Raw genomic sequence first — 27,655 nt, 5'->3', positions numbered from 1 at the left:
CGGGTGCCGTTCCCGAGGCTTTGGACGGCGCAGTTTGGCAGGGGCAGGCGCAGGGCTCAGGCTGGCGGCCGTGCCCGCGCCATCCCCTCACAGCGGCACCGCCACGCCGGGCCCGCCAGGGGGCGGGGCTTCGTCCCGCGGGGCCACCAAGGGGCGGGGATTCCCTCACTGTCCCGCCCCCGCCGCCAGGAGCCGGAGCCGGAAGCGCGGCGGGCGGGGCGGGCGGTGTTGGACGCCGCCATGAGCTTCCTCATCGACTCCAGCATCATGTTCACCTCGCAGGTACCCAGCCCTTCCCCGCCGCCGCGGCCCCGAGGGAGCGGGGAGGTCCCGCCGTCACCGGGCTTCCCTGTCCCGGCGCCCTGTGCGGGCTGGCGGCGCCGGGGGCCGCGCGGACCCTCAGGCGGGGCCGGGCCGGGCCCAGCCAGGCAGCGCCGGGCTCCGCTCCGGTTTCAATTTCAGTTCCTCCCGCTGGGACAGCCACGGGAGTTCACCTTGCTGCTCTCTGCACAGTGCTTGGTTCATTTCTGATGTTTCTCAGCAAGGCTGCGGGCAAGCTGGACCTTGATGGCAGTATTGACCCTAGACGGTTGGAGCAGATGAAGATGCGTTTAAGTGGATCACAGAGGGATCTGATTTAATCTTTAATCTTCTGAGCTGGTGTGAAGGTTTTGTTCTGTAGTGATGAGCTGAGGAAAAGGAACCTTTCCCCTCTCAACAGCAGGTGGTTGTCTTAGGTAAACTTGGATGCACAACCCTAATTCCGGACAATTTTCAGGACAGCTTTTGGCTGTTTCTTAGAAGAACAATGACCTCCCATTTGATAATGCTCTGATTTTTGCTTACAACTTGCTTATTCACTCTTGGTGGCTTGGAAGTTAGGGTTTGGGTTAGGCTTAGAGCATGGCTTTGGTACTGTTAAAAGTTCACCCAGAACAAAAAACTCCCACTTTTTTGCTTTGAGTTCTGAGCTCTAACTTATCTAATAGTTTTTCTTTCATTTATGATGGCAGTTTTGAAGCCTCTCAACATCTTTAACACTACCAAGTTATATGTTCAAGTTGCTGCATGTAATTGTTCAACTACTCAAGATTTTGTCGAGTTTACGTGTCGCATTCACCTGCAGTGTCTCAGAGTGTGAACTTCTACCCAAATGTCTTTCTTTGCTTTTGTACGATCCCTGACACAAGGGGAGTCTAATCTTCTTGTTTAGTTTTTGGTTATTATTGTTCCTACTTTTCTCTTCATCTTTCACTTCTTTTTGAAGAGTTTGTCTCTATCTTTTTCCTCCTTCCTACAGTTAAATGTGGAATTATTTTATGTAGATCTCATTTGCTTATCATACTTATTCAGCTTATGACCCCTAGATAGGAGGCTAATGGAATAACTTTCCCTTTTGCTAGCAGCTACTTTCAAGTCTGAAGTCCTCCTCAAACAAGTTTTGGCAGCTGTTACAAATCACTCATTTGACCTCATTCCTATTTCAGTTGTTCTTTCAAGGCAGCTGTGTTTGATCTTCTTGCCCAGCATGCCAGGTATTCCTTGTCTTTAAATCATGTTAGTGTGTTACCTTTGCTACTATGGTTACTCCTGATGTGCAGGGAAGTAATGCATAATAATTCCTTTGTTTTTGTCTTTGGATGATTCTCCTCTCCATGGCAGGGTGGGCAGGAAGCTCTGGCCTTTTCCGTGTGCTCTGAGGAGATACACTGACTTTATTCCCTGATGTCTGACATATACTGAATTTTGTCTTTGCCTTGGACAAAGTTACTTCTGTAAAAAATATTGAGTATTTCCTGAATTCTCTTTTTGCTTGGATTCTTTTAAATCATTACACTCCCTTTCAGTCTCATGAGGAATAGATGGGACTGCCACAGGTGGCCTGACAACACCATCCCCTTTTACTCTCTGAAGACATGAAATTGCAAGTTTGGCCACCTTGTTCAATTTCTATTTACTTCATTTAAGTCATCTGCAAAATAGTTGTGATATTAAGTTGATCCCTTCTGGAATGTGAAGAAACTTTAACAAATTTTGTCATGTGCTTTTATGACCACTGAAAAGCAAAGTGTTAGTGGCTTTTTCTGCTTCACCTGCCTTGTCCATGTGGCTTCCTGCAGCTCCAGATTGTGGTTTGAGGCATTCAGCACTGCCTTTTCCCCATTTTAGAGATGATCCCTGTAGCATCTTTCACCCACTTTCATCTTTCAGTGTCTAACCAGATGTACTGTAAAGACCTCTACAAAATATTCACATGCACTTCTAGTCTACAAGAAACAGGAGATGTTTTTATAACATTTACTCATCCCTGGAAGCTGTATATGTGGTGGGCATTCAAGCATTTGCTTTGCCTCCATTTCTGTATTTCCTGTAAAAAACCCATTGGCTTTAATTCTGTAGATTACAAGAGTGAAATAAGAATCAAGAGTGCAAAGGATTGTGGTAGGCCAGGAACTGAGGAGTTCTGAGAGGTTTGGAACACGAAACTCTGTCGTCTTGATGAGATCTTCCTTAAGGCCATAGCATTTTGTGTCTGCTACACTTAGATATTTAAAACATTATTTTTTCCATGGTACCTTGGCAAGTGTTAATCTTTTGTGGCTCTTGGGTACTTTGGGTTAGCTCTGTTCCTTCTATTTGTTTAATTTACGTCAGCAGTGCAGTGGGTTTGTGTTTGGCGAGTTGCAGGATGCAAATGTTGGGTGCTTCATCTCTTCTGCAGGTGCTGTTCTTTGGATTTGGGTGGCTCTTCTTCATGCGAAAGCTCTTCAAAGATTATGAGGTGAGAAGGAACCTTTCATTACAAGTCTGTGTCTTAAAAAGTACTCCCAATTATAGAAATATTTTAAAAACTGCATTTAGTCTTATTCCTCTCTTTAATCCCTTTTATCTTATCTGCAGTTAACTTTCTTTTTAATTTCCTCTTGTGCTTCTGTTTGAAAGACTTCTAGATAGCTGAGGAAATGGGTTCTTCTGTGGCCACTGAAAGTTTCCACGCTGGCTACTGTTAAATAAAAAGAAATATGGAGGACATGTAGGGGTAATAGGAGACTGAGGGAACTGTTTTGCCTTTTAAAGGTGGGTAAACCCACCTTATATAGAGTGAAATTTTGGAGACAAAATCAAATCCAGTGATATGTGTCAATTGCAGCTGAATTGGTTGTGGGGATTAGATGGGATAAAAATGCCATTTTCTTATCCATAGTGGAGTATGAGATTGTAGTCTAGGTCAGAGGTGGTTTAAGTGCATGCCAAATTCAGACCCCAGCAGTTTTTTCTGACGTGGATTTTGTTTTTAAATCTAAGTTTGATATCAAAGAGCTCTCTTAGTGTGTGAATTTGCCCTCTGTTTTCCAAGAGGCTTTTGGCTTCCTCCTAAGCAGATAAAGGGCTTGGTGCCTTTAAGCAAGAGACCAAGTTGTGGGCCATCATGCCTTGTGATTTATTTTGTTATCTGAGGATATCAGGATGCCATTCCAGAAATGTAAGTGCCTGATGTCTCTGGATTGTTCTCTGCATTGCAGGTGCGACAGTATGTGGTCCAGGTGATCTTCTCTGTGACTTTTGCCTTCTCTTGCACCATGTTTGAGCTCATAATCTTTGAGATTTTGGGAGTGCTGAACAGCAGGTGAGTCTGGGAGCCTACTGGGGACTGCCCTGCCCTGTGCTCTGCAGCATCTTCAGTCTAATTTCTAAACTAATGGATTAGTCTTGGATTGGGGAAATCATTGGAGAAAACTGTCAGCAGCTCAAGGAAGATGTTTGTGCAGCAACATTTATTTATTTGACAGAACGTGGGACTAGTAGCCATAAGTTTCCAATTTTCCATGCAATTGCTATTAACAATTGGTCTAGGTCCTTAGGGCAGGGCTTTTGCCTTTGACATTCTCCATTTGTCAAGTTAAAAGAAATTATTTCTTTTATGGAAGTATTGTAACTCTTGAGATCATACTAAGAGCACTTTTCAGATAGATGCTAAAGACTACAGAATCTTTAAGCACTGGTTTTTCTTTGGTGATCAGAGGAGTGAATAAGATGTGAAGCTAATTTTGGAGTGAAAGCTAGGTCTGTAGCAATGCAGGTGAATCCCCTCTTAACAATAGGGTGAGAACTTTTACATAAAGGGGGTGTTAAAAACTGTCTTCTTTGGAAGTCAATACGAAAGAGAAGATAGAGCAGTAACATGCAGAGGCTAAGCTGGGTTTCTTCTTATTCTGTCTCATCATACAAGTGTAAGAGAGCAGTCAAAGGGGTTGAAAGGCAAGAAATACAGAAGTGATGAAAGCTAATGTTAGTTCTGTATGTTATTAATACATGGGGCTGGTAGCCAGAGAGATCACTGAGGAGAATGCTTTTATAAGCTTCAATAAAGCGCTGGCTTTAAGTATAGATGAAAATGTTTCCTTCTGAATTAGGAAAAAGTGACAAGGATCCTTGTAATTTCTTCTTCCCTTAGGATAAAAAGGATATGAGTTAATGTTGGGAATGGGGGCATGTATTTTTCTATTCAAGTAAAGTGAAAGGTCAGTTCAACCAAGATGAATCTCACCTGCATTTGACTACTCTGATTTGGTCAGAGGAGTATTCATCATGTTGATCTGTATATGTATTTAAAAACCTTGCTTTGCAAAGTCTTGCAGATGAGACAGTTCACTCTGAAGTGAAACGTGCTGACTTATCAACATGAAATATTTTTAGTCTTTTCAATAAGAATTAGCTCTTTTTTTGACTCAGCTGTTCATTAGAAAATTAATTACTGCTTATACTTAATTTTGATTTACTGTTCAACTAGATGAACAGTCAGTCACATGAATCATGCTGCAACTGGCAGTAGTCACCGTAGAAAATACAGTACTTGATAAAATACCCAGTGTGGTTTTCTGGATAGTTGTTCAGTTTTGAATACACATTCTTGACCTCTGTGTTTAAAAATAAAACCATATAAAGCCCCAAACCAAGCAACTCCCTCTCCTCCACACTAATAAAAAAAATCCAGAATATTCTGTGTGGTAAACCAGTATTATTCATTGCTTGATGTAGTTAAAAAGATTTCGCTGACATGCAATTTTCTTTGAGAAATTTGTTGTATTATGATCTTGTGCTAAATCAGTATTTTTGTTTTATTTCAGCTCTAGATATTTTCATTGGAAGCTGAACCTGTGTGTCATTTTGCTCATCCTAGTCTTCATGGTGCCCTTCTACATTGGTTACTTTGTTGTGAGCAATATCAGATTATGTGAGTACTTCGTTTGTGGCAGGGGAGCTGCTAATTTTACACTAGGAATACAAAAGAGAAACAATTTTGGTCTCTGTCCTCATACCTCCCTCCTTGCCCTGGCTCTGTTCTGGTTAAATACCTTCTCCTTGGACTTTTATACTTTATCATGGACCATTCATTGAACAATCAGGAAATGCTTTACGTGACCCCAGCAAATGCTGCCTTTCTTCACAGGTTTCAGCAAAGTTGAGCACTTCAGAGTAATATTACTGGGATTTGTTCCTTTGCTATTTTAAGCTTGCAACCCTTGGCAGGGCTGTGTTTTTCTGCTAGGGGGCAAAAGAAATGAGGCAGAGAAGCTCAATAAATCACTTCTGAAGCAGAAAAGCTCAGTAAATTACTTTTGCTTTTTTTGTTTCTGCTGTCTGGATGAGGCCTCTTCCATGGGCTAGTGGACACAACCCTTGAGCTGTGATGCACATCACACCTTGATGTGTGATACACATCACTCTTTTGTGTGAAGCTTAGGCATGTAGGTTGGGAATATTAAATGTGTAGTTTTGCCATGAAAATGAAATTTAAGATTCACATTCAAGATCACACAAGAAAGAAGGAGTGAAGTGATCCCATGTGGACAGCGGAGCCTTGTGTGAGGTGAAGGGGTGCACACTGCAAGCTGTAGCTGTCAGGTGACACCTGCTTTGGCCACCAGTTCTCAGAGTAGCATTTAGATCAGTGTAGAAATGTTGCAAGCTATAAAAAGCCCTAAATGAAGGGCCAATTTTAAATACTCCCTTTTTCCTCTCCATTAGTGCACAGACAGAAACTACTTTTTGCGTGTGTTGTCTGGTTGACATTCATGTATTTCTTCTGGAAGTTGGGGGATCCATTTCCAATCCTCAGCCCAAAACATGGTGAGTTTCATTTTCTTGCTGATTTCTTCCCTCCTGCAAATTGACTTTTGTTATTTCACTTTTATTTTTTGGAGCTATTACTATCCCAGCTCTGCAGCGGGGACTGTAAAAAGTTGTTCCTGGAACTGAGGGTCTGCTCTGCTTTGAAATCTGCAATGTGAAGGTTGTCAGACTGACAGAAATGGGTGGATACATCTGGATTATTTTCATTAGTTTTCTTTCAGTACCACAGGAAAACTTGAAGGAATTAACTCCTAACTGATCCTAGACTATGTAAGGACATGGTGTACTTTTGAGGACACAGAAACTTTATCTCCACAAAAAGCTGATCAAAGTTTTTATTTACTTCTTTCTACTGGGGAGACTATACCTAGTTTATTTAAGAAGCAGATTAACAACCAATCCTTCACCTCACTTTTTTCCAGTCAGGTTTTTCTTTCTTGTGGCTGAAGTCAGATGAGTTTAGCATGAGTGGCTGGCCAGTTGTGTCCAAAACGCAGCAGTGTGCCTAAACTCCAGAGTTGATCAGACTGTAGCCAGCAAGGGGCCTGGCAGTTGTGCTGGTTCTGGTACAGATTCTTGCTGTTCCTGAGCCCAGAGGCTGTGCAGTTGCACGGGACTGGAGTGTGGGTTGGTAAATCCTGCTGGATGCCAGAGCTGTTTGTGTACAGAATTAGCTTGGGTGTCTCTGTTGTGGTCATGAGTATTTTCATTATGAAAATACTTGGGCTAGTTTGGGTCCAGCAGAGTTAGCATGTGCCTGGCTGTGCTGAACCCTTGAGACACTGACTGTGCTGAAGGATTGTAATGCTGTTAGAGCCAGACTATTTGTCACTGGTGTTACCTGTGTAACTTACATTGCCCTTCTGTTTTCCGTGCACTGGAAAATTGTTTGGATATTGTTTCCCACGGGTGAAATTCAGTCAGTTTCACAGGAATTGGTGAATATGTCTGTCTGCATGCAAAATGCTCAACTTAGTCTTTCTGTTCTGTGGGAAGCTGCTTGACGCTGTACTCACATGAGAAGTTGAGGGATACCAACTGCTGTAGGGTCTGCTCACCCTTTCGTCTGTAATCCTAAAAGTTTCCTCAGAGAAAATGTATGTCTGTGTTTTGTAATTGTGTCATTTACCTCCGAAATCCAGCAGCTGATGTATAGCACAGATCCCTCTGCCCAGTGTTGCATTGCCAAGAAAAACCTGCATCCATTGTGAGCTGCAGAAGGTGCTTGAGTTGGCAGAGTGCAACAATCCAGTGGAAACTTAGCCATGGGGTTTAGGTAATGCTCTTTAGGTCACCAAAAAGTTCTGGGAGGCCATGTAACACCTGCAGATTTCCAGAATGCGTATTAGGGTGTTTTCTGTTTTAAATTGTACTTTACAGGGTGTGTTACCTCCATTTAAGAGTTCTACAGTGCCTTATCCTACCTGGTGTAGACATGAGGGTAGAGCAAAGGACTCTACATGTTTATTCCCTCCTGTATTGTTGGGGTTCTCCTGTCCTGCATGTACAGACAAGGCTGCTGTGGGCTTCATCTGGGAGTGGTGACCCAATTCAGGCAGGTGGGGATGGGGCCTACAGCTGAGAAGTGCACCACTGAGCAAAGGCTGCCTTGAACTTATTTCACAAACCTGAGTTTGGGAGCTTGTAGTAGAAGGAAGGTTATGCTTAATGACACACCAATATTCTAATAAAGCTCCTACCTCTGTCTGAGTTGATGGAACATTCATTCACTTTATGTGTGAGTTTTGTGGGGAAGCATTGCTCCAACCAGTGCAATGTCATGTTATTTTGAAGGCACCTCTGTTTGAAGTGCTGCAGTCTGACAGTGTGTGGGGCAAAAGGCCAGTGTATTGTAGCACATTCTGTAGTTCCTGTAAATCTCTGTGCAGCTGCACATGACTGGGTGTCTCAGTTTCCCTTTGTGAAGTCTTTTTGCCTTGTTTCCATCATTCATTCCACTTCTCTGAAGCATGAAATGTGGTTTGGCGCTCAGCCATCTCAGCTTTGCAATCGTGTAAGCTCTAAATGTGCTGTGTGTGGCAGCTGCTCTATAACCAGCTCCCTAAAAAGTGAGTGGTCTTTGCTACACATGGCACCATATCCTGAGAAGGCAGGTTGAGGTCTGTGGTAAGAATAAATGCAGCTTCAGTACTTGGTGATGGTTACAGCACAGGCTTGATGTTCATGTTGAATTACATGTTTTAGGCTCCACTTGGTGCTCAGGTAGAAGACCTTGTTGGTGGTCACCTGAACAACGTGTTTGTGTCAACCAGGTGAACACTGAACAGCCAGGAGCAGCTTAAGCTTCCCAAGCCCACTGTCCTACAAGCACAGCTTGTGTCTGATCTGGAGGGGTCACTTCCAGTGGGATGGGGTTTCAGACGTTTTTAGGCCAGTTTGCCAGGACCAACGGGTTTGGTAATAATTGCAGAATTTCTGGAAGGCACTCCTTTTTAAGTGCCTGGTGGATGATCTGTGTTCCCACCTCAGCAAATGGTAAACATATTTTATTAGTTTGGAACCAAAATATTGATAATTAGTTCTCACTGCATATCTGTATATCTTTCTTAAGTTTCTTCATAGCTGGAGTTCCCCATCCCTGTTTCTAAGCATGGTTATGTGATTTCTGAGGGAGGCTTCCTACCTCTTTCTTCTCTTAGTCCCTGTCTGTCCTTCCTGTTACCTGGGGTCATTGCAGTGGGAAGGCAGTCAGGTTAATTAAGCAGCTCTGTGTTATGTTAGGAAGGCATCAAGTGTGGAGCAGACTGAAGAGAGCAAGGTTGCTGATGCCATGTTTTTCCCTCCCTCAGGAATCCTGTCTATAGAACAGCTCATCAGCCGTGTTGGTGTGATTGGGGTGACACTCATGGCTTTGCTGTCAGGATTTGGGGCTGTCAACTGTCCATACACTTACATGTCCTACTTTCTCAGGTAACTGCAGCCTTGTGAAATACTTGTCCAGCTTTTTGAGATTATTTTTTGCTTTTCCTGTGGTGTTGTTTCAAGTTTATTGTTACTTTCTTTTTTTAATCTAGCTGTTGTCATGTCTGCGTGCTAGAACCATTTCCACTGCTGCTGCATATTCCCTTTATACAGACTTTTCTTTGCCTCATAGGCATGTGCACCTCTCTGAAGTGGGGTAGCAGGCGTAATTGGGGTCTTTATTTTGCAGGAATGTAACAGATGCAGATATTTTGGCTCTGGAGCGACGACTCCTTCAGACTATGGACATGATTGTTAGCAAGAAAAAAAGGTGAGAGGACAGCAGTAGCATGGAATTGTTTATCTCACGGATTTGCAGTCAGTGTGGTATAAGATGGTTCTTGAAATCTGAATTGGGTTGAGCTGTGTGGTGTTTGTTCTGGCCTGATACATGACTGTTTTCAACACGAAGTAGTGCCCTTTGTGGTTACAGTGGCACAGATTAGGCTTCCAACACCATTTGTAGCTCTCTGCTGGCAGCATAACTAATCTGTTGGATGGGCACCTTCCTCTCCTGCGGAGTCACGGAGCCTTAGGCCACTACAGCTGGCTCTTACTCGTGGTTTCAGGACAGAAAGTGGTTTGTACATATGGTGGACCCTGGCCAAAGCTGAAGCAGGGTAGTGAGCTGGTGTGGACACAGCTATATTCTTGCAAACAGCAAGGTTTATGTTTGTTAAGTTTTGCAGAATTGCAAAACATTGCTAATGTGGATATACTATAGTACACCAGTGTGCCATCAGAACTCTGCTGGCATAGGTTTAGCTTGTTCCATGTCCCCCAAGCTAAAAAAAACCCCTACTTTTAGAAACAATGTAGTTTCATTTACACTGAAAAGATTTTTGTCTGCACATTTCATATCGGTATTACATATTTCATGTCTTGCCAGTAGTGCAGAATAAATCCAGTTACTGGAGTCACTTCAAAGGTTTGACTGTCTGACACAACAGTCTCTGAAACTTTACTTTTTATGCCTTAATGTTTCAATGGAACATTTTAACATGTGCAGGGGAGCTTTTAGGTAGCCTAACCTTGCCAAATTTATCACCATGTATAGACCTGCTGATGAGTATTAGCTGATGGAAGTGTAGTTAAAGCAAAACCTCCTTCCCCTTTGAAAATGTTAAGCGATGAACAACTTTGTGTTTGTAGTAATGTGTGAGATGGTAAGTAGTGAGAGAATTTAATTACTCAGGCTTAATTGATGTAATTGACTGGAAGCACACTCTAAAAGACTGCCTTTGGAGTTAGAAGATACTGTGTAGTGCTGCTTCTGACTGCTTTTTTGTTTTGTACAGTGTTTTTGGTTCTTTGGTCCAGGGAGAATGATGTTGGGGTAAAAGTCAGGATGCCAGAGGCTGGCAACTAACTAGCACATTTGTGCTTTCCTTTGGCTAGGAAATCTGAATATGGCAACTTCCCAACTATTATGGAGAGCCCTGTATTAATCACTTGGGAATTATAATGAATCTCTTGTATATGTTTACAAAAAAAACCAACAAAAAACCCAAAACAGTGTGCAAAACTAAATAGTCTCAGAACTGTGCAAGAAATAGCAGAAGCTTGAGTCCTGTAGATTCTTCTTTTTGCTTTGACAGGGAGCAGTGGGCTTACATGATTGGACTATTTGCTCATGTAAAGCCAAATTTAAAAGGTTAGATATGTATCAGTCCAAATGCAACCGAGTAATTGTTAGAACAAGTGGGAATAGCAGTATTTTCCAGCTCTGGGTAAATGCTGCAGTTCCATAAATGTCACTGATGTGCTTGCTGGCCACCTTCTCAGTACTACTGATAGTTCAGAACTTACCAGTGAGCACAAGAGTTGTAAGGCAGTAGAACATAATGCTTTTGTTTTCTTTGCTGATCCTGACATTTCTTCTCACGCCAGCCCTTACTCAATGCTGGCTTCCTAGTCAGTAGGAGATAGTTGGTGAAAGTTGTTTGTCCTGATGGTTTTTGCACAGGAATCGCTTTTCTCACCTTCCTGAGTACCATCAAATAAAGCCTTAAGAAAACTCACCTCTAAGGCTGTCAGATTCTTTATACTGGTTCTTGCAGGTGTGACATTACTAATCCTGAGGTTTGAAATGCCAGCATTCTGATGGCATTGCTTTATTTGTATCATGTTGGAGTCAGATCAGCTGATGTGACACAAATATCACATAGCATCCTTACCAATCTACACACACAGAGGGTGTGGGGTTTGTCTGGGGATCCTTTCTGTGAGGTCTCCAGAACTGTTGCTGTGTGGATACAGAGGTCTAAAAAGAGAAGATTTACCTTTGTGTATCTATAGTGTTGTGTTTCACCTGGACTTGGGTGCATTTTTGCTGCAGTGCTGTGGATGATTTGGGATGGACCATGTGAATCTGTGTACTGTGAAGAAAGCAAGGATTAAAAATGCGTTTCTTACATTTGGCAGCTATCAGGACTCTGAGATCTCTCTTTATTTGTAGTCTATGGCCATATGTGCTTTTGTCTGTATGTAGGGTGCCTCAAGGGTGTTTATTTTGCTGATGTGAAAGGAATGATGGAAGGATTTAAAATTTTTTTTTTATTGCAGTGCTTATCAACATCCTTGAAGAGGGCTCAGTGCCAAATGTAGCAATGCTAGCTACAGCTACAACAAAGGGACTAAATCCCACAGAGTCATGGATCATCCTGAGAACCCTGTGAATAGTTTTCATCTTAGGAATGGATACCTTGCTCACAAATTTCAGTGGGGAGAAATGTGAGGGAACGAGACCAGAAGCCAACACTGCTCATGGGGATTATGCTGTGGTGTGCATGGAAGTGTGAGGGACGATACGCAGCAGCTGCTGGGCTGTTGGAATTCGCTTCAGGAGTCACGTTCAGATCGCCTGAGGCATCCAGTGGTTCAGTCCAAGAACAGATTTGTGTGCTTGTGCTTCACAGCAGCTTGTCATGCAGCCCAGCAGTGGGTGACAGCATACCAGAGAGTGCTCTGCACACCATCCAGAGCTCACAGCTCCATGGAAAAGGCAGATGTGCTGTGATAAAGAAGAGGTGTCCAAGGGGAGGGAGGAGCATGAGAAGTCATCTAATTCCTGAGCTTGAGATAACACAGTCATGTGTTTGAGGAAAGGAAAGCAACTAATCATATGATTGAGAAATCCATTTGAATTCTGAATTTTTTACTGGGTTTAAATTCCTTTAGGGTTGAAACAGGATCCTGAATGGAAGACCTGGGAAGTGTCTCATTGAATCTCACTTGATGAGATCTGGGCTCTACTCCAGACCTAATCAGGATAATTTTATGTAGTGGGATTGGTGTTTAGGGGAAGGAAAAAAGGCCATCTCTTTTTGGTGAATTTAGATTAACAGCATCTTCTAAGAAACTGGTGGTTTATTTTTTCTTGTTTTGATTTTTCATAAAAATACTATATTCCTAAGGACTTGCGTTTTCTATTCTTTCAGGATAGCAGTGGCTCACAGGACAATGTTCCAGAGAGGAGAAGTGCATAACAGACCCACTGGCTTCTGGGGAATGATAAAAAGTGTTACAACATCTGTTCCTGGCAGTGAAAGTATCCTTCATCTGCATGCTGGCACCTGCCTTGGGAGGTGGATCCAGCTTTCTTTGTTTTGAGAGGTAGAGTGTTAGTTGGGACAGTCACAAAACATTTGTGTTTCAACACATTTCAAGCCTAATGTCTCTGGGAAGTTTGTTCTCTGGCACTGTCTGACCTTTTGCCCCGGCCTTGGGCACAGTTTTACTGTGACACAGGCAGAAGTTTTACATTTCTGCCCTGCTCTATAGATTGCTCTCTTGCATCACCATGGGTGAGGTGTACAGCAGATGAGGGGAGACTTGATGTGCACACTTACCACAGAATCATACAATGGTTTGGGTTAGAAGGGACCTTAAAGATCATTCAGTTCCCTGTAGAAGGAATCTCTTGGGAATAACAAGGGTCTGTACTTCTCTATCAGAGTTGCTTACCAACCACGACACAAACTAGCTGCTAAAATCAGAATTTGGCTATTTGACAGTCTCTTCATAGGAATCACTAATCTCTTGCAGCAGTTGCTCAGCAGTTCTGTTTATGAAGATGATCTGAGATGACATATTATGAGATGCACTTCAGTGGCAAGGGACACTGGTCAAAGTGGAGCAGCAGTTTTTGAGAGCTCTGGTTCTATTCTGTGATGTGTTTCCCAGGCAAAGAAATAAAGAGTTTGTTGCATGACTGCCTAAATACTGTGTCCTGCCTACCTCCTTAAACTGGAGTAGTGTGCATCAGGTTCATCCTTGAGATTTCTTGGTTGCTGTTTTAATGAGGAGCATGAAGACTGAATGACAAATCTGATCTGGATCTAGAGGACACCAAACCAGTAGATGTGGTCCTTGAGCTGAAGGCAGGGAATGTTTTCTTAATTAAGAATTCATTATGTGTTCTAGCCTTGACTATGTTGGTTTGCCAGATCTGTCCCTTATCCAGCAAGAAGTGGATGCCCTGGAAGAATTGAGTCGGCAGCTTTTCCTGGAAACTGCTGACTTGCATGCAACAAAGGTACACAGCAAATAACTGCCCAGATGAGTGTTGGGAGGTCAGAGTTGTTTGAAAGAGTACATGTGTTATGAGAAACCTGTTCAATAGGTAAATGATGAAATGTTGTAATACAGTGGAGTGAGGATCTAGTCCTTTAACTTTGGGGCTAGATGACAGTTCAGATCCATCCTTGAGTCTGCCCCATGGCCCTGTAACTATTTAGAAGCTTATGAATTAACACTTAGGAGTTCAGAAACATTTGAATTAAAAGATGTAGAAAGATAGGGCTGTGTTTGCTACTGGTCATGCTCCGTTACAATTTTATGTTGTGGGTGATTGTGAAAATGACATGTTTTTTTATGATCTACTCCCTCTCTCTTATTTTGTATTTCCAGGAGAGAATAGAGTATTCCAAAACTTTTCAGGGAAAATACTTTAACTTTTTGGGTTATTTTTTCTCCATCTACTGTGTCTGGAAAATCTTCATGGTATGTAAATGTTTTATTTCATTTTTTGTGGATATATGCAGATATACCCTGCATAGATCATGCTACACATGCAGTTCATGAAGTAATGCTCTAGTTTCTTTAAAACCAGAAAATCTGAAAGAAACTGGCCCTTGGTTGAAATAAAGCTCTGGATGTGGCTTTTAATATGCAGCATTACTCCAGTAATTCTTACATGGATGTGTTTGTGCTGCCTTCAGCAATCTGACCACCCCCTGCCCTTTTCTTGGTGGTACAATAGAAGAGTCATGCATGAGCCCCACCTGTAAGAGTGAGAAATGCTTTTGCCTTTTTGTTTGTATGTAAATCCATCTCTCTTGCAGGCAACCATCAATATTGTATTTGATCGTGTGGGGAAGACTGACCCAGTCACAAGAGGAATTGAGATCACTGTAAATTACCTGGGAATCCAGTTTGATGTGAGCCTTTATTAATTCTTGCAGCCTTTTCAGCAGTTCATATCTTATCTAAATAAAATCATCCTGCTGCCAGGGAGAAAGTGATAGACCCTGAGAATGTGGCTTTGGCTTTTAACTTATTGAGGAGGAAAGGAAAATGCACCATGAATGTTGCTTTCACAATGATTTTGTGCTGAGATGGGGATGTGGTCTTGCCAGAGAGGCAGTGATTTTTTTTTTTTTTTGGGTTGTTTTTGCTTTGGAGAAATAGAAGTACTTTAGACAATCCACTTAGATTAATACATTCAGCTCCAGAGTATTTTTGATTTTTTTATGTGAATAGTTGTTCTGTCATTTACGCAATCTATGAAAATGGGGGTTTTTTTGATTGGTATAAACTAAATCTCCTTCTCTTGTGTTTGGAGTAAACACTTGCTAATACATTTGCGGAAATGTCTGTTATATAAACCTTGTAAACAATAGATACCTACCTGTACAATTAGGTGAGACAAAGACCCTGAAGAATTGGCAGCTATACAATGTGGTGTAAATGAAGTTAATTGTTAAAGTTTTAACTGTTTTCTTCTTGTTGTTACAGGTCAAATTCTGGTCTCAGCACATTTCCTTTATTCTTGTTGGAATAATCATTGTTACCTCTATTAGAGGGTTGTTAATCACACTTACAAAGGTAAGAACCATGACTCTTAAGTGGTTTTACATAGAGAAATTAATTATCAGATGTTTACCTTTTGATGGAACAAGTATTGTATAAACTGTCAATATGTATTTATGTTTAGATATCTGAATATAAATTCTTGCAGAGGGAGGAAGGTAGGAAGAATACCTTTTGCAGGATATTTCCCCAGTCTCTGTCAGGAGGGGATCTAGATGTTAAATAAGATGGTAAATATAAGCAAGGGTTCAAAATGCTGTGGTAGCCAAGGCTTATTAGTAAGGTTGATGAGATGGTAATTAAAAGCATTTGCATTACTTAATTTAAGCTGCTGGTAGGACTGAAAGGCATTAACTCAAGAGACATGTGACTCATTGACTTGATCTGGCCTTTGGTACCTATGCTTAAAGTTCTCTGTATTGTTTTGTGATTTTTAACACAAGGTGCAGCTGGCTGGGGAAGATTGTTGTAGACTAGGGCTTATGAAAGTTTGAGGTTTAAGAAAGTAGTTTTCAGGTAGCCCTCTAGAATGTATGGTTTTGATAGGCTATTTTGAAATGCCAGATATTGAATGGTATCTTCCTTTAATGCTGTCCTAAGGGACATCAGACTTATCTAACTGCTTATTTCCAATGGTTTTGGGTTTTTTCCCCTAGTTCTTCTATGCCATTTCCAGCAGCAAGTCCTCCAATGTTATTGTTCTGCTGTTAGCCCAGATAATGGTAAGTATGGAGAGCCATGGGCATGCCCACGTGCATTTCTGCGTGCCTACCTTGTGTGTGTTTAAACATGTGACAGATCTTTGTGTGCTGCCCTGTTAGCCACAGAGCTGAGGTGAGGCAGTAACTGCTGTCCCTGTTTTACCTTCCAGGGAATGTACTTTGTGTCGTCAGTGCTCCTGATCCGCATGAGCATGCCTCCGGAATACCGCACCATTATTACTGAGGTCCTGGGAGAGCTCCAGTTCAACTTCTACCACCGTTGGTTTGATGTGATATTCCTAGTTAGTGCCCTGTCCAGTATCCTCTTTCTCTACTTAGCACACAAACAAGCCCCAGAAAAGCATATGGCCCTGTGAGGCAGAATGACAGCCATGCTCTCTGTCCTGTCAGCTGCACTGCTGCAATTCCTGTGGATTGCAGAACTTGGAGAGACAGGACTGCTCTGTGTGTTTGGCAGTGTAACTGCAAACCTTGGAGAGACAGGACTACTCTGTGTGTTCTGGCTCCTTGAACCTCCACATGTGTCATCGTCAAGCCTGAGGCTAGTTTTGTTCAGTGCCACAGCTGGAAGGGATGGGGATGTGTGTGTTAAGTTGAAACAGTTAATTGCCAAGCAATAAAAGCAATCCTGGACACACCACTATCCAGGGGCGTCAGAGCTTGTGTGGTAGGCTGGCTGAGGGAACACCTCCTACTGTTGGAACATCATCTTCACAGAAGGCACCAAGAAACGTGATTTTTCTTTTGAAAATCAACTTATAATTGGGATTTGGAGGACAGCAATTCTGGAATTGAATGCTTGAGTCTGTGGAATTAAATAAGCGTTTGTAATATGCGAGTGTCACAGTTGTTTTTTGTCAGTCCCAAAGATTTGGCTGCATTTGAGCCAAAAGGTGGTTGGGATTTGCTGTCCCGCAGGAGTGGAGTGGAGAGAGCTCCATTTCTGTATGTAGTGTATGTTAGTGTGTACCACTAGTACCTACTATCCTTAGGAACTGGAGATTTGCTTTCTCTTACTGAATGTCAACTTTCTTTTCTCTCTCCGCATAAGTGGAACTGAGGTTTTGGGTTCCTATTTGGAAGAGTTCAATGTTGAGTTGAAGATCATGCCTTATTTACATTGTACGTTAGGAATTTTATTCTTGTGACTTTAACTTCTAGGTTCCCATGGCCACTCTGAGGCTTTGTTTTATAATTGTTCTGGAACATAAATTGTAGCTGGTGAGAGTAAGGCTTGGAGGGAGGAAAATAACCACTCTAAACAATTTATTTCTGTATTGTCTTAGGTGTACAGCAAGGAAGCAAAGTGCACAGCAGCAGTATTACAGAACAATTTATGTCACATTCAGGACAGCATGGTGGTGACTTGGGGTTAGACTGAATGACATACACTATTCTAATCCACAGCTGTATGCAGAGCATACAAAATAGTGATTAAACATCTTGAGTTGTGAATTACAAAGTTAGCTTAATGTTGGAAGGAGTTTCTGCAATGTTAGCAGGAAAAAGGATCATAATGCACAGAGTACCTGGGCTATGCCATTTCAGAGCAGCTGCACTGCTGTAAGCGGAGATGCCACCGAGATTGAGGTGATGGACTTGGATTAGGGGGAGAGCTGCCTTTCCTGGGAGATGGGCAGAAATCAATTGCTCTTAATTAAGAGCTTATCCATAACAGCCTGAGATGCTTACGAATCTATAAAACATTTCCAGCTTCTGCTGCAGAACACTTAATTATAAAGTTGCAGTTCTTTAAGCCTTTTCAGAAGTGAGTGATGGGAGTGCCCGTTTCACAAGGCAGAAAGTGTGCCAGTAGAGGAGAGTTCTATATGGATGCAAGTTACACTGAAGTGTTTATTGCAGCAAGAGTTTGCAGTCCTTTATGGTTCTGGTACTCCTTGGAATAACCAAGTTCTGAGAGGTGGAATAGCAAAGAAGAACTGAAGAAAATATTTGGCAGGTTTCTTTTTTGTTGTTCTTGGCATAGTTTTGTCTCTTCACAACTTTGTGTCATCGCTGTTGTCACTGTCAGCTCTTGTGGAGGCAGCTGACTGTGAGGAGGAGGATGAGTCTGCCTGCAGAGGAGTAACAAAGATGTAATTATTTTCAGTTTGTAAACATGTTTGATAGTCTGCACTGTTGCAGACTCCTGTTTTCATCTGCACTAATCATACACTTGTTTAGATGGCAGAAGGAACCAACAAATACCATTTTTGTTGTTGAAGGGTTTTTGGGTTAAGTACATTTTGAGAGAAATTTGTTCAAAAGAGGTGTTCTATTGTTGAATTCCCATAGGTGCTCAGTTTGAACTTAAAAGTAGTGTTAACTTCTGCAAAATGCAGCTTGGGGACTAAGACATTCTTGAAAAAACTTGCAGATAAGGGTAATGAAAAATAAATGGGAAACACTGTTGGTCTCTACCTTGTCTGTCTCTTGGATGATCAGAAAATAAACATTTTAATATTTAAGGCTGACCACAGAGGGTTGAAAGTGTTTCAAGAATTAACACCTTCTTGCTTTTCTGACTTTAGTCATACTTTAGATTCTTTCTAGTGGCATGAAGTGAGTAAAATAATTTGAAATTGGCACACTGCGTAGAAAATGTCATCATAACCTATCACTTCCTGTTCCTTCTCCAAAGTGATCAATTTTGAAATATTTCATGTGGTTTTCACAAACATTGTTTATGTTTTTTTTGTGTATTTAAGTACTTTCCCCTCCACTTCCACAATTGTATTGCCTGTTTCCCCATCATTGGGATTACTGTATTTGAATTATCTTGTTCCATAAAATCTCTTATATGTGAGTTCTTTGTGTGATTTTTAAATACTGCATTAAAGATACTCATCTGTATTATGTGTGGGGAAAAGAAGAGTTGTGATAATTAACAACTTTCCTTTTAATAACTTGCAAAAATCCAGGCTCAAGTTAACAATCCTAGCTCTGGAAAACTTACTACCTGAAAAAAAAAGTGGTTTTTCTATCCCGTGTGATCCCTCAGCATCAGCCTAATGCAGGATTACTCACCCTTTCCCTTGGCTCAGGTGAGTTCCTCTCTGGCTCTGGTGGATGATTTTCTGTGTGAGCAGCAGGCTCAGGAGTGTCTGAATCTGCCATGGAGGCTGTGATGGGAATGTTTTGGCCTTGGAAGTACCTGTAAGCATCTCTGCTGCACACCAGCAGTGTCAGTCTGTCCCCAGTGCTTTGGATCCTTGCCACCACTTTGTTGTAGGATTCGTTGGTCACGTTCACTCCGTTCACTTCCACCAAGAAGTCGTTGTTTTCCACACCTGCTCTGCCAGCTGGTCCCTGGCTTTGTACCTGCAGAGGGGAGTTCAAAGCATCTTGGCATAAAGCTTGGAAAGATGCTTGAACAGCTGTGTGGGGTGAGCTGTGTTACTGCTTTCCCTGGAGGATGGTGAATAAGTTGTGGGGAAGGGGAGATTCGTGGGGCAGGAAGGAATTGGGATGGGCAGTGGGCCGAGATGTGTAACAGAGCCCATCAGTTTGAGATTTTAAAATGTTTCTTGATCTTGATAGATTTACCTTATAGGAATGTGGCATGGTAGAACCATGAAGACAAGTAGAAAAAGTGTTTTCTAACTCTTTGGAGGTCTCTGTCCAATAACTTCAACATTTAGTACAATTCACAGATCCCTTAGTAATGAGTGGAACCCCTTATCTCAAGAAAGCTGAAGTTACAGATGGAATTTGGGACAGGATGAGTTTGGCTTTTACCAGCTGTGGAATTCAGAGAAGGTGGGTAGAAGTAGGGCAAAGGTGTCTCTTCTATAATTAAGCTTTTCTACAGTAAAAACCAATTCTGTCTAAATTTAGTGGGTCAGACTCAGGAATAAAATCAAAAATTATGCAAAATCTGACTACTCTAGATGTCTAACAGAAGAAGGAAAGTTTTCTGCTGCTCATTTTTTATCTTGGGTCAACAATGTTAGTTGACTTAAACAATTCTAGCTCTGATCTGAGAATATTGGAAAAGAGACTTTTGTGGCTTTTCTTGTATTTGTTTGCAGGATATGGAGGGAAGGAAGCTGCCCGACAGACTACTTGAGCTTCTCCTTGCTCCTCATTCTTCATTAATACCTCAGTGATGAACAATCCAGGTTTGTTCTTGATCATGTTTAAACTGAAGCCAAATCCATTAGGTCCTTTCACCATCTTGCAGATCCTTGGCTTGTGGTTCACTTGCTGCTCAGTGTGCAATTCCACTCTTTCCTCCATTTTAGCTGGGGTTGAATCCTGTGCTTTGTAGTAGTATGAGAAAGGGGAAATTTGAGCCTGAAAGAAGTGAAAAAATTACATTAAAACAAAAATTTCTGTTGTGAAATCTGTTTCAGGATCTCATGCTCAACATATTTTGTTTGAAACTTTGTTAACAACTCAGACTTTAGCTGCAGTGAAGAATTCTTCCCTATTCTGAGTGGAAATCTACAGTGTTGATCTATGTGAGAAGGGAACAATCATTTATGATTGTTATTCATAAATGGTTACACAGTCACGTAGCTCTGAATTTGCTGTCTTAACAGCAGACCTTAACCTTTCTTGTGATGTATTTGAATTGTGATATATTTGTGATGTATTAGAATTGTTCCAATAGTATCTATAACAAATCAGGAAGAGTCCAAAGATTTGGGTGTTCAGTGACTGTCTGTACCAGTGTAAGTGGAGGTGCTGGAATACAGGTGTCTCTTAGACGTTTCCTGCGAGTTGAAAGTGTCAGAGCATTTCATTGTTTCATTGTGATAAATTATCAATTCCTAGCAGTAGTTTGCATTTTCTTACCAGCTTGTACATGCTGTCGGTTTCCTTATCCACCACCAACAGGGAGGTTCTTTCCTCAGACTGCTTAATTTTTCCCACTACACTTTCATGATCCAGCCCATCCACTCGCTCGCCATTGACAGCCACTAAGATGTCATTGTCCTTTAGACCTGCCACAGCTGCTGGGCTTCCAGAATTAACATCTTTGATTACATGGTCTGAGATAAGAAGGGGAGAAAGATTGCTGTGAAAGCAGAGCTTGGTGAGTTTTAAAAACATTAAAAAGTGTGGCACATGTAAATGATCAGAATTGCTCTTCAGGTTGAGGCTGTTTTCCTTGAAGATTTCTCCTAGATGGCCAGTAAGAAACCAAGGAGAATGAGGGCTGCAAACATCATATAGGAATAAATGGTACAGCAAATGTCATGGTCAGTGTGTTAACTTGGATCTTACCACCAGTATTTTGTTCCATCCGTAGATAAAATCCATACCCGTTTTTTCCTTTCTGGATCTCAATAAGTCGTGGTTTGAGGGGAAGTAACCTTAGGCTGGCTCTCTCTTTGCTCAGTGCCATCTTCTGGCTTGTGAAATAGCGGTCTGTTTCTTCATTTGAAAGTAGAAACATAACATGATTTTCAGACTTCTTTACCTGTGACAGCACATGTACAGTCTCAGATGTCACCCCTTCAACAGCACATGGGAATTGGGGATATTTGGTAACTGGTGCACTGATACATAGCGGACTCTGGGTGCTGTTAGTCCACGCCATGCTACTATAAATTGATTTTTCTTTTCCTGTCAGATACCTGGACCATGACAAAATCAAGGGCGTGTAATGAATGAGAAAATTTTCCATATTTCATACTGTGTTCCTGACCTGTAGGGAATTACCTGTGGAGGCCCATGGGGGTGGCATACAGTGCTGTAGAATCCAGGGAGCCTGAGTAGATGGTGTTTGGCTATTCTAGGTGTGAAACTCTGCTATATAGACTTATCTATACCACTGTTTTAGATTACAGTGACAGGAGTTTCAAGTTTCTGTCATTCATGATCCTCTTCTGTCTCCCTGTATTACTGATTCTGAGGTGAGTTTTTTTTTTCCCCTGTCTGTTCAACCTCTCCAAGTCTTTCTCTTAGTTCTTTCTATTCTGATGGATGCTCTTTTTACTCATCTTAACCAGTGTCACTCTGGTGGTGGTGTAGCAGCTGTAGCTCAAAGCAACACGTGTTGCACGATTCCATAGTTAGCCATGTGCACTGAATGCTGCTGGAATGCTGGAGTCTCGTGGCTCTCTGAAATCTCTTCAGCTCCAGCTGTGTTTTAGCAGTGCCAACAGCGAAAAGCTGGAAGCCTCATTAGCAATGTTCTTTGCAGCCAATTAGTGAAATTACTTGCACAGTAAATTTCATGAGTTTCGGACTTCTTCACAGGAGAAAGGGGACTACTGTCTAAAATCATGAAATCTTCCCTGCTCTATGCTGACTGTCATCAGAGGCTTCCCTCTTCCTGACCTGGAAACCACGTTTGATGACTTGCCCTCCTGCCATTAGCAGCATTTCCAGGACTTCTAGGAAATGAATTCATTTAATAGGGTTTCTGGCAGCAGTATACTTGTGTTATTTAAAGTTCTTTGGCCTGTCTTGATGTCCATGTTCATTGAGAGGCAGTTCAAGAGGCTGCTTGATAACCCAGCCAGCGCAGAGGGCTACACTGATGTGCTGGTGGTGCATGAACAGCAGCTCCCAAGATTTACTGTGAAGTGCTTAAATCAGCCAGCCTGGCCTCCTCAGTAACCCTGATATGTTGCTGTAAAAGTAGGCCAGAACAGAAGATAAATCGATACCTTTTCCACCACTTCCTCGTGGGTGTCATTTTCCACATTTTTTCCATTGATTTCAATCAGGCGATCGTTATTTTGGACACCAGCCTTTGCAGCTGCTCCTTGTGATGAAAGCTCTACTATGAACAACCCCTTCTGTCCTAAAATAAATGAAAACTCATTACACAGGGCAAGTCACTGCAATAGGCCTGAATATAGTGGTTAAGGAAACTCAGCACTGATGTCCTCAGAGACTCATGGTCTCTGCTTGCACACATACAGGAGCACCACAAACCTTCTACACACACACTCCTCTGTCTCTTACTCTGGCCTGGAAAAATCCCTTCAGTGGTAGAGGGAGATATTAGTTCACTATCTGCAGCTCAAAATGGTTTTTATTTCCCTACTAGGGGTGAAAAAGGGCTGATTAACATAGTTGAAAGGGATTTGAGTCCTGCTCCCTCCCATCCTCCTCTTCCCCCATTATTTTGAAGAGAGAAGCTGCTTTTACTGTTGTTTTATACGTTTCATAATTTCCTGTGTTTGGAAGCCTTCTATGTTTGGTCTCTCAATTATATTGCATTCCTAAATAGCCTTTAGAGGGCTCTTTAGAGGTGGTGCTTTCCAGAAGACCTCCCTCTTCCGTTGACTGGCCTTGGAAAAAAGGCATATATGGGAAAGGTTCAAAATCCTTTCTAGTTAAATTAACTTACAAATCAGGAAAAATATTTCTTACAGCTGTCTAGAACCTCATGTGCTGATTCCTGAGGTGATTTTGAGGAATGGAACAGGACTTAACATAGCACATTGAGTGTGTATCTAGTTTGGTTTTGTTAAGTGGGCTTAAATAACAAGCAGAAAATAGCTTATTATTTTTCTCTCTTTTTTTTTTTCCATCTGTTTTCTACCTCATGAGAAGCATGGTCCCAAGGAAACCTGTGTTGAATATGCTGTACAGAAGTGTTCTGGAGATAAATCTGAACTCATCGTGCTACTCCTCACTTTCTTTCTGTTAGCAAGAGCAGGTGTCTCCCCACTAGCCCCCATGCAACTGTGGTTGCCTCTGTCCCTGCAGCCAAATATATACATATTTATATTTTATCTCCAGTTTCTTCTCTCTATGCTCTCACCTTCTGTGCTTTTCAGGGAGAAGCCGTAGCCTGTCTCCTCCTTCACCAGGTAGCAGAGCCGGGGCTGTGGAGCTGCAGTGACCATGGATGGTGGGCACTGCTGCTCCTGCTGTTGTCCTGTGGATGCCTTTTGACCCAGCTCTTCCAAGTTCACTCCCTCCTTTTGTGCCTTTTCATAGGATGCGTCATCCAGAACAAGGAGCACGACGGAATTCCCGCTGTTTCTGACCATCTCCACCACCTGGTATGAACAAGGGGAAATGGAAGCAGGCACTGGAGTGATGGAGCTAAAACTTTAACCAGGAAAAGCTGCACTGTCCACTGCTTTTGTTGTCTAACCCCCTGCTCATGCACTAGGGAGGCATTCCAAAGACATTCCATGCCCATGGTGGGTAATGAATGATGCAGGGGGATACTCAGAGCAGTTGACTCTGCTCCTGGCTTTCCTAGCCATAAAAACTGGAAGAAAAAGCTTCACACAGCAGCTGTGGGCCTGGGGCATGGTGTGGATCCCAGCCTGAACAGATTTGTACCTGTGCATGTTCCTCCTTGTCCACGAAGACACCGTTGACCCTGAGCACTCTGTCTCCATCCCGCAGGCCAGCCCTCTCGGCCGGGCTGTTGCGTTCCACGTTCCGCACGATGTGCCCTGCCGTGTCCTGCTCGATCCGCAGGAAGAAGCCGTATTTCTTCTGGGGCTTCTTGCTCACTGTGCATTCTCGGGGCTGCAGAGCAGGAGTCATCTCTACTACACAGGATGGAGAAAACACCTGTGAGTAAGAACAGGAAGCTTACCTAGGGTGTATTCCCCCTAATTGCATATCAAGAGGGTTTGCTTCAGAATTCTTGGGGTGTTTTTTTGGTTTTTTTTTTTTGGTTGGTTGGTTTGGGTTTTTGGCCCCAAAAAAACCAGCTGTGCAAAGCTGAGTTTAGTTAACAAGGCTAGCGAGAAGAATCTCTGACCCTCTTTGCTTTTTTTCTCTCTGTATCTCACATGAAGTTAAGTAAAATGCAGAACTGAAATGAGGAAAGCCTGCCTGAAAACATAGTAAGGATTGTGGAAAGGGTGTAATACCAGGATTAAGTCTTAAAAAGGAAATTAAGTTTTGGGAAAAGGGAATGGAGTTAAGGGATTGTTCCCTTCCCTTTGACACTTGGGGGGCCACATGTGGGTACTATCCCCAGTTTTGATCTCCCCAAGTAATTACCATATTTGAGCTAGTTCACAGAGGGAATTTTGGTTCTGAAACACTTATTTAAGGAGGCTGAGAGAGCTGGATTTGTTCAGTCTTGGGAAGAGAAATTAAAGGGAAGATCTTCTTGATATCTTCCCACTGCCTAACTGGATTGTGTGGAGAACACAGCCAGGCTCTTCTTGGAAATAAACAGTGGGAGGATGAGAGGGAACAGACACAGGCTGCAGCACAGCAAGGGAAATTCCAACCAGACATTCATAAGAACAGCTTTTCCTCTTGGAGCCAGTCAGGTATGACTAGAAGTGTCCAGAGAGGCTCTGTCCTTGGAGATACCTGGATTAGGCCCTGAGCAACCTGATCTAAGCCGGCCCTGTTTTCTATGGGACATTGCACCAGGCCACCTCTAAAAGTCCCTTCCTACCTAAAATGCTCTGGGATGTAAAGAAACTGTGGTTTGGGTGAAGTTTGTCATGCAGGAATACCACATATAGAAAGTAAATAACAAGTGGGACCAGAGAACATCTCCCAAACATTGTCCTGCCAAAGATCCATGAAAATGGGGGAACAAGACAAATGAAGACAAATTCCTCCAGTTGTAAAAATCCAGATAATTAGCAACCTTGGTTATTATTTTACTGGAAAGACTTTTTTTCCCTGTCTCTTTACTGACAGAAGTCTGTTCTTTAGATCTGCTGGCAGTCAAATACTTCTGTGAGAGCAGCTTAGTGCAGAACCACTGCTGTAGCTACCCATGGCGCAGGCTCTTTGCTGCACTGCTGATGTTACTTGGGCAGCACATAGAATAGCATGGATGTGTGGGGTGAGTTTGGCACAGATGTCACTGGAGCTGGAGAATACAGGAATTTCAGCTTGCAAGGATATGCAGCCTGCAGATCATGATTCACTTGTAGTCCATGGCCCAGTGCTTTGAGCATTTTTGAGTCTCTGTGTATTGCACTGACATTAACTAATATTTGGATGAACTTCCCTGTTATTTGAACATGGTTTAGAACACATCAGACTGTATCAATTGCAAGGACCATTCAAAGCAGCTTGTCTTGACAAACACTGGGAATCTGTGATAATTCCAGATAATTCCAGATGCAAAACCAGTACTACACAGAGCTGGAGAAACAGTAGGCTTCTATGGCAAAAAATTATTTCTTTATTTAGAAGTGGAGAGAAGGTTACAATGCACTGCATACAACACCTTTTGATCCATGCAAAATCATTTGTCTTGCAAAAAGAACTTTTCAAAGGGAAAAGGGGTTAGGAAAAAAGGAATTCCTTACCTGTATCAGTGTAGAGCAGCCTTCACTGGAGTTCTCTTTTGCCGTTCCTCCTGAGCTGTACGTATAAGTAAGACTGGACTTTGATTGGGTAAAGGTTGATTTAAAAGATGATTTATTTAACTAAGTTTCACTGAATGTGTGATACCTTGATAGGCTATCTTGTCCTTGGGGGCAGAAGTGCTAATCACATGCATTTCTCATTAGCTTTGCATTTTGTCCTACTGATATTATACTCAAAAACTCACTCAAGGGGGTCATCTGAGGCAAGCCTGACCTTTGTCTGGGCTAGAGTCTTCTCCTGCTCTGAGAAATGTTTTAAAGTGAGCAGGTTTAGGTGGTGCCGGATTGACCTGGGCCAGCAGCATTTGCTTGTAGGTTAGGAAGTTTCTGGTTAAAATCTGTATGCCCATTGTTGGATGGAAAAATAAAAGGCTGTGTCAGGTTAACCTTGACCAGCAGCCAGATGCCCACTGAGCCACTTTCCTCTACATGGGGACATGGGGAGAAAACAGTATGGAAAAACTTGAAGAATTCAAGACAGGGACCATGCCTGGGAGAGATGCATTGAAAAAAATGGGTTTGTGATTGAGGGGTGGGCCCTGACTGTTGAGGCCTTAACACACGTGAAACATGCACTGCAATCAAGTGACCCGTAGGTACAATCTCCCTGGGGCAGGTGGAGGGAGGTGTCTGTGATATCAATATAGTGAGGCATGGCAAACTGGCTACACTCTAGGTGCACTGGGAGAGGCTGTGTGGGTTTCTCTGCCTTGGGAAAAGGCAAGTGCATTTGTGGGATTGTCTTTGCTCAGGAACCCAGGTGCACTTGGTGCAGGAGAAAGTGGGAATCTGCTGTCTACCTCAAGGAGATTTACCCCTGGCAGAAAAGAATCCATTACTTGAGTTGTGTGATGTAGGAAGGAATACAGCAAGGAATCATCTGAACCAACAGAGAATGAGCCTCACCAGGAACCGTGTGAGTGCAGTGCTCACCCGCCCCAAGTGGTCTTGTTGCTTAACAATCCAATGTGATGCTGTCCTGAGTGAGCCCCTTGACAGATAGGGCCAAAGCAATTGACTGTTCTTATGGAAATCTGGGGGAGGGAGGGCATGGAATGGGGGAATATTATCTGTATATATGTCAAGGGACAAGGTATAGTGGTTATAGAGGATGTGTAAACCTGGCTGTTGGATGTAACGATGGTTTTGGTACGTAGTATAAGTTGTAAGTGTTGGTGAGAAGCAATTTCATGAAGGATAAATAGATGGAATGAAAAAGTTTGAGTAGGGCATAGAAATGAAGCAATGTATGTGGCACAGAGGATACTTTGATATCTCAGATCACACATGATATGAATGGTGTGGAATGAGGAGTTGGAACTGTACTGTTCTGGCTGGGGTGGAGTTAACTCTCCCCTGGCAGCCTTCATGCTGCTGTGCTTTGCATCTGTGGCTGAGACTGTGTTGATACCACACCACTTTTTTGGCTGCTCAGGAGCACGGTTT

At 42.5% G+C, this 27,655-nt stretch overlaps 2 protein-coding genes across 4 annotated transcripts; one reads left to right on the top strand and one right to left on the bottom strand.

Annotated features, from left to right (window-relative positions):
* The first annotated feature begins 185 nt into the window (after positions 1–185).
* Positions 186–16,765, top strand: LOC100229926 (Golgi pH regulator). Its single transcript, XM_002194565.7, has 14 exons — positions 186–282; positions 2,723–2,782; positions 3,525–3,628; positions 5,130–5,236; positions 6,031–6,132; positions 8,946–9,066; positions 9,308–9,388; positions 12,558–12,667; positions 13,566–13,654; positions 14,029–14,121; positions 14,463–14,558; positions 15,136–15,225; positions 15,867–15,932; positions 16,082–16,765. Exons 1-14 carry the CDS (start codon positions 241–243, stop codon positions 16,286–16,288), a joined length of 1,368 nt encoding a protein of 455 aa, XP_002194601.1. The 5' UTR covers positions 186–240; the 3' UTR covers positions 16,289–16,765.
* A 416-nt stretch (positions 16,766–17,181) lies between these two features.
* Positions 17,182–26,232, bottom strand: PDZK1 (PDZ domain containing 1). Of its 3 annotated transcripts, none has more exons than XM_072923640.1 (9): positions 26,150–26,232; positions 24,195–24,406; positions 23,662–23,902; positions 22,556–22,692; positions 21,165–21,360; positions 20,733–20,929; positions 20,034–20,228; positions 19,087–19,253; positions 17,182–18,007 (listed from the first exon to the last, which is right to left on the bottom strand). In XM_072923640.1, the coding sequence occupies exons 2-9, from the start codon at positions 24,402–24,404 to the stop codon at positions 17,773–17,775; spliced, it is 1,578 nt and encodes a 525-aa protein (XP_072779741.1). In that variant the 5' UTR covers positions 24,405–24,406; positions 26,150–26,232; the 3' UTR covers positions 17,182–17,772. The 3 variants fall into 3 exon arrangements, with proteins under 3 accessions (XP_072779741.1, XP_002191555.4, XP_072779740.1); XM_002191519.7 differs by having other exon boundaries at positions 18,960–19,253; positions 24,195–24,431; positions 26,150–26,227; XM_072923639.1 differs by having other exon boundaries at positions 24,195–24,431; positions 26,150–26,227.
* Positions 26,233–27,655: the final 1,423 nt, after the last annotated feature.

This window comes from Taeniopygia guttata, chromosome 1, assembly GCF_048771995.1.
Source record: "Taeniopygia guttata chromosome 1, bTaeGut7.mat, whole genome shotgun sequence".
NCBI classification, from domain to species: Eukaryota; Metazoa; Chordata; class Aves; order Passeriformes; family Estrildidae; genus Taeniopygia; species Taeniopygia guttata.
This window is presented reverse-complemented; position numbering and strand designations above follow the sequence as displayed.

Coding starts and splice junctions, on each gene's coding strand:
- LOC100229926 (XM_002194565.7), top strand. CDS start 241: ATGAGCTTCCTCATCGACTCCAGCATCATGTTCACCTCGCAG. Junction 15,226..15,866: donor TGTTAATCACACTTACAAAG/GTAAGAACCATG, acceptor TTTTTCCCCTAG/TTCTTCTATGCCATTTCCAG. Junction 15,933..16,081: donor TGCTGTTAGCCCAGATAATG/GTAAGTATGGAG, acceptor TTTACCTTCCAG/GGAATGTACTTTGTGTCGTC.
- PDZK1 (XM_072923640.1), bottom strand. CDS start 24,404: ATGACTCCTGCTCTGCAGCCCCGAGAATGCACAGTGAGCAAGAAGCCC. Junction 22,693..23,661: donor CTCCCTGAAAAGCACAGAAG/GTGAGAGCATAG, acceptor CATTTATTTTAG/GACAGAAGGGGTTGTTCATA. Junction 19,254..20,033: donor CTGGATTGTTCATCACTGAG/GTATTAATGAAG, acceptor TCCCCTCTGCAG/GTACAAAGCCAGGGACCAGC.